We start from the raw sequence: 6,817 nt of genomic DNA, 5'->3' as shown, positions 1-6,817 counted from the left end.
CACGATCTTCTTTCTAGTTCAGAGTCTCCTTGATATCTAGCGAGTTAACTTAAGTCGATGTACGTACAATTGTCGACAGGCTAGCTAGCTTTGTCAGACACTGAATTGTTGGACGTCGAGGTAAGATAATATTTTCATAAAACCACTAATGGTCGATGAGAATTCAGTAATATTTTCGGGAAGATACTAACGTCCGATGAGAATCCACTAACGTTCGAAATTTATAACTGTTCCTGGTCAAATATCGTATATTTTCCGGTTTATAAGGGTTAGTAAAATCACGGTTTATAGCATACACGGTTATAATAGGTTCCTAGCAGACTTGTAAGCTCTCTTCTTTTGTCCTTGGTCTTTATATGTGGCCGGGAAATGTCTTTCTCGAAAGTTCGGACAACAATACTAGACTATATTTAACCGGTTACCGAAGTGGATATATTGTCGATTCTTGCGTTCACGAATATTCTACAATCTTGGAGAATTGGCGGGAGTTTCGCAATACGTAACTAACACTGTAAGCTAGGCACGTTTTTAAATATAAACTCATTCCAAACAAACGTTGTCATTAAAATAAATATATTACAAATTCGTTATACGTAATACATATCTGACACTGTAAGTTTCGCATATTTTTAAATACAAATTTAATCTAAACAACATTCATATTAAAAATAAATACATGACAACAAATGCGTTACACTGCATAAGTTGTATTTTTAAAATTTAGATAGCGTTTTTATTTTTCTCAATAAAACGAATATCTTCATTCAGGAAGGAACTTATTGAAATAACACCTACAAAGTGTTAAAATGTGCACTTTTCGAAACTTAGATACAAAAAATAAAGTAATACGTCAGAAGGTATATAATGCTAAAACCAGGTAGGCACAGCATGGATAGACCACTGTGCAACTCTGCTCTTAACACCAAATCGAAATATAGTACAAGGGCAATGTTACTGATTGTGGTTTATGCAAAAGGTTCTGAAAGTTTTCAATTATTACAACCATCATTTCATTACATAATAATATCCGAATTAATTTTACTGATATGAATAACAAAATGTGAGAAAAAGTGTGATATCAGTTAGAAAATGATATATTTCTGCTTTTACTTTTTTGCATCCAATGTTTATAACATTTATTTCTTTATCAAAGATGCCTGCGTTTTTAATATAAGTAAACATTAAATATTTTAACCAATCAAAGTTTTCATCCGATATTGTGTTTTATATTTTTGCAGTTCTATTGCAAGACACTTCTCAAGTAAACTTTTCCTTCTGTCAAACAACAGACGGTGAAGATGGCATTTGCGTCAGAGAATCTTACTGCCGAACATTACGTGCGAGCAGTACTAAACAGATGTGTAACGAAATTCGTGGCGTCAGGGAAGTTTGTTGTCCTTTCACTTTAAAGCCCTCGACTGAGTCCACTCAACCTCCAACAACACCACCGCCACCTTCAAGTCTTCCTACTCAGATTTCACCACATAAAAAATCTGAACAGTTGAGAAAATATGAATATCTAAATGAAGAATGTGAGATTTTGAATTTTCTTGTCATTAAACATTATGCTGTATTATCTACTATATGTTAACAACTAATACTTTTGTTTGATGTTTGGATTGAATAAAGATTATGAAGTTAACCAATGAAAACAGAGCTAATTATGTTTAAATATCTCATCAGTTGCCACTAGTTACACAAGTTTTATTGTAGGTAATATCTGCTGCTAACATGAGATGCATTACATTCTAAATACCCTTCTTTATATATGCACATTATAACAGAGCATTATTCGTTATTCTAAATATTTCTTTGTTTGTTTCACAGTCTGTGGACCAGTAACTAGTGCGTATGTCGGTGGAAACGATACTTCAGTTAGCTATTGGCCTTGGATGGCAAGTATCACTTTATCTTGGATATAACTATAAGGGAAAGATAACGTAGTTGAATAAAGTTTTAGAGTTACCGTGTAATAACACATATAAATGTTAGATATACACGACTGTTTTAATTTAAGTATAGCGCGAGTGTTAAATTTAGTTATTTTTAGGAGCAACAGTTTATCACAGATTTGTTTATTTTAACTGTACGAATCACGTATTTAAATAAATAACACAAGGTAATTTCAAACATACACTTTTTTTTTCTCTTTTCTCGCACATTTAACTTCAGCTCACCGGTGCTGGATTTCTTGTTTAGTTCAGCCTCAGGTGCTAAGTTCTTTATGGCTAATGTTTCTTTTAACCGTAGCCATCGCTCATTTTCAACCTTTCCAATAATTTCTAATTGTTCAGTTTTTATTCATGCATTTCTCTTTATGTCGGAAAATGTTTACGAGTTCTGCATATTTTGGCACACTATGTTCTTTAACTCAATCACTAAGCCTCATCACCATCTGTAGACAACATGTGATCGGTCCGCCTTACATATTCTGTCTTTGAATACAAAATAGTTCCTTATTCTGTATACTGGTTTAAGTACCACACGTAGTTCAACTTGTGGGTGAACATTACAAACGATAATCTTTATATTTTTCTTGATTTTCAAAGCATGTGCTCCAGTAAATGGTAGTGTCATATACGCAATCTTTCTTGGAACATTATCTTTCTCTTCCTTACGGGTGACAGCTTTGTTCATATAATCGTTGTTAAATCGTGTTAAAACTTTTATTGGGAAGTTATTCAAACACAAGTAATTTTGATGTTTTCCACTTCATTTTTAAACAGTTCAACATTACTACTTAGTTTATGAGCTCGATATACGACAATTCTAATTAGATTATCTTTGAAGTTATTATGTATAATACTATTATAGTTAAAATAAAACCCCGAAAATGTAGGTGTTACGTCTCCGTTTGTTCGTTAATTTTCCGTAAAAATTCTTACCGAAGAAACTTTACCGATACGAGTCCTTTCTTAAATAAAACTAGTTTATTCTTTCTGAATACAACTTTGCGATACACTTAATTTCAACAGTCGCGCTATAACAAACGCTATAATTCAAACGAACGTCTCATGTGCTCAACAATATTCTCTCTCCGCAGTTCAATTACGCACTGTTCCGTCACGTTGTGACCGTCTTATATATACAAGACTAACATATATCTAGTAAACGCTAGGGCATTCATGAAGGAACAGGATATTTCTAGAAGTCAATGACGTGTTACTAGCGTCATGTGACCCCGATGTCGTAACATAGGTTTATGGTAAATTTCGATTTCAAATTTATCATCATTTTTCTTAACTAGAATGTCTAAAAACGTTATCATACAATCTTTCTTTTTCTACCGTGAATTTAATATTATTATGTTGTTTATTCTGATAATTCAAAAAAATATCTACTTGTTCTTCACTCTCAAATACCGTAAATGTGTCGTCCACGTATCTTTTATACACCATCGGTTTAATTTCCTTTGGATATTCTTCTACCATTTCTTTTCCTTAAAACACATAAATACATTAGTTAATATGGGGGCCAAACAGGAACCCATACTAACTCCATCTTTCTGATCATAAACCTTACCATTAAACAAAAAATGTGATTATTTTATAGCTATAACCATTAATTCGTGGAATATCTCTAAGTATTTCAATAAAACTACCCCTTTTTCATATAATAACGTTTTACATACCTCAATGGCTTCATCTAATGGTATGTTAGTAAATAATGATTCTACATCAAAACTTACAATTACTACATCCTTATCAAATTTTAAATCCTTAATATTGTCCACAAATTCAAAGCTATCTTTCAGAGTATATTCATTATTAATCAATTCTTTTAAACCTTTGCTTAAAAATTTTGATAATTTGTGATTATAGCAACCAATGTTGGATACAATAGGTCTCATTGGACAATTGTCTTTATGAATTTTTGACAATCCATACAATATACACGCATGCGAACCATTAGGTTTTATTTCTTTATAAATATCTTCTGTAATGATGTTTTCTTTTTTCACTTTTAATAAGTATCTAATCAACTTATTTTCTCTGGTTTTGATGAGATCTTTTTTTTAATGATTTTAAATTTACTTTTGTCCTGAATAGTTTCCTCAACCTTGTTGTTATAGTCTTCCTTATCCATAATGACTACTTTGTTACCTTTACCTTTATCAGGCTTCGTAATCAATATCTCTTTGTTCGTACTTAACTTTATCAAGGCTTGATTTTCTAACCAACTAATATTCCATGGTTTAGAAATCAAGTTGTAACTTTGTAAACCATTTAAACCTATACTAGTAATACGTGTACACATATTATCAAAATTAATTTGAGAGATGAATTAACCTTACAACACCTAAGATGCTTTGATAAGAGTTCAAATAAATAATTATGAAATTCCAATTTCTTAGGAGTGATTGCAAATCCTAATCCTTTAGATAACTTTAGGCCTCAGTTAGGCTATTTATAAATACGAGTCCAAAATGTAGTTCAAGTAAGAGAGCACCTAAAAACATGGACGATACAATCAAGCTGGCAGAAGAGTATATGGAAAACCATGGATGGAGTATAAAAAACAATTTAAAAATAACCAGTTAAAGTTGAAACCAGGGGTGGCTGACCAGAAGCAGAATACCCTCAAATACAACAAGAAGTAAAATACAAATGGGAGAAGAGATGCTATGCTTGTTATAAAATGTGGCACCATTGCAAGTGAGTCACCAACAAGCAACTGCAAAACTCTCAACATAAAGCAGCTGTTGAAGTGGTACTTCAAGAGGGAAGAAGAGCTAAGCGTTGTGGCTGTCATAGATGCAGAACTAGAAGTCGGTGATTTTGTCATAGAAGATGAAGACTTATTAGACTTAAGACCATTGGATGAAGATGAGATGTATGAAGACGTCAAAATCAGAGAAGAACTGACTGGCAAGCGGAAGAAAGAGCTACAAGATCTACTGCGCTAGTGTGCAGATGTTTTCACAGATAGACCTGGCACGACAGGTCGTGTACAACACGAGATAGAGACCACGACCAGGAAACCAGTCAAGGCGAAGCCATACTATAGGCCCTATGGGATAAAAGACCCGATCGAGCAGAAAGTCGATGCAATGTTAAAAGCTTGAATCATTGAGCCTTCAAAGTCAGCCTACTGTTCATCAGTCGAAATTGTGAAGAAGAGGGATGGCTCAAACTGCTTCTGCATAGACTTCTGGAAGCAGAACCTCGAAACGGAGACAAGTTCTTTATCCAAGATCGACCTCAATAAAGCTTATTGGCAAATCCCGATGTAGACAGAGTTTAAAGACAAGACAGCCTTTGTGATAGCAGATGGGTGATATCACAAACATCGAGCATTATGTGGACGACATTCTGACTCGTACAACCAGATGGAAATACCGCCTGAAGAAACTCGGAGAACTGTTTGGATGAGTGAGGCCAACAAGTCTGACCATCACAAGGACACTTTTGATATCTCGATACTCATTGATGTACACAATTTTCTTATGTTAAACATTCTTGACCAGAAAAAGCAAAGAAACATAGTTCAGAGTTGTTGGACAAGAATTTCTAAAACCTGAAATATATATTTGGCATTTTATCAGATTAATTTAACTTTCATTTTGTAAGGAATTAGGATTCTTAAATTTAATGCACAGTTAATGAAGTAGTCAAAGGTTCCATGTCGCAATATGGTAACTGACGAACGCACAATAGCCCTGTAGCATAATTTCAATTATGGAAAGCTCTATTGTAATGCTGTCTTGTCCAAGGCACGCCCCTCCTCCCTGAAACTTTCTAAAATCCATTTAATGCATGAGAATGGCAAATTCTCAACACCCATTTCAAAAGTCCAGTCGCACAGAAATCCAAAGGTGCTGCATCCATATGTATTCGAATGGAGTAGCATGAATACTAATTTACTTCTCCAGCTGCTTGAGGTATGCAATGGTTGAACAAGAAGCATAACTAGAAACTTTATCATGGTGAAGCTATACCCTGTTGGATTCGTTTCGGAGATCTTTCTTGATTATGTTGCGTACTGTTAACTGGAACACATGGACGGCTTTTGCTACTGAATTTTGTGATAATGGATTCTCACAGCTAGAGTACAAGTTGGATGGACCCGGTATCTCATATTTCTCCATATTTCTTTGTTTTGTAATGCTATTAATTATCAATAACGATATTTCAGTGTTGGAAATTCTAAACTCCCGACTCGAACACACCTTGAAGATTGAGTTTAAGAACATTTTACCTCAGAAAGGCCTGTTGCATACGCATCTCAAAAGTGATAAATTTTCGATAGTATCGCATTGCAAGCTTACTTAACAGCAAACAATGTGAAAATGCAGTGCTGATACAAGCTGTTTCACCACGACTGTATATCAGTTGTGGTTGTCACGTGAATGCTGATTTACGTGTTCAAAATATTTTTAATATAAGGTACTTAGCCTCTATTATAACCTATAACAGAAAAATATCAAGGTCTTGCCAAATTATGGTGTCCATTCTGAAAAATGCAATAATGCTATACCCAAAGTTACATAAGTTATCATAGTAGTACAGATTTATAGACGATGAGAAAAAATAACAAAAAACGCTGAATAACGATTATATTTTTCTAATCTTCAGGACATTTAACATACTGTGAAAACCATCAAAGAAAGACTAGATATTCATTTATTAAATATGTGAGAGATGGAGAGAAAGTTCGTAACCTAAATCACCTAAACCAATCAATATGTTATAATCATTGTCAATATGTTATTCAGTAATTTACAAGTTACCTTTAATTACTGATTTATATAGCTGGAAATTGTTTTTATCAGATGTTACTAGTAATAGCCTTTAGTTCAACATTTTTATCATTCTCC

The 6,817-nt window shown here is 33.6% G+C and overlaps 1 protein-coding gene across 2 annotated transcripts in view; it reads left to right on the top strand.

Annotated features, from left to right (window-relative positions):
• Positions 1–6,817, top strand: part of LOC106461489 (clotting factor B-like) — a 58,991-nt gene that overhangs the window by 14,930 nt on the left and 37,244 nt on the right. For both annotated transcript variants that reach the window (XM_022388460.1, XM_013921313.2), the window contains exons 3-4: positions 1,239–1,532; positions 1,828–1,895. In XM_022388460.1, the coding sequence (XP_022244168.1) occupies positions 1,239–1,532; positions 1,828–1,895 (362 nt within the window). The remainder of the gene's footprint in view (positions 1–1,238; positions 1,533–1,827; positions 1,896–6,817) is intronic.

This window comes from Limulus polyphemus, unplaced genomic scaffold, assembly GCF_000517525.1.
Source record: "Limulus polyphemus unplaced genomic scaffold, Limulus_polyphemus-2.1.2 Scaffold970, whole genome shotgun sequence".
Classification (NCBI taxonomy): Eukaryota; Metazoa; Arthropoda; class Merostomata; order Xiphosura; family Limulidae; genus Limulus; species Limulus polyphemus.
This window is presented reverse-complemented; position numbering and strand designations above follow the sequence as displayed.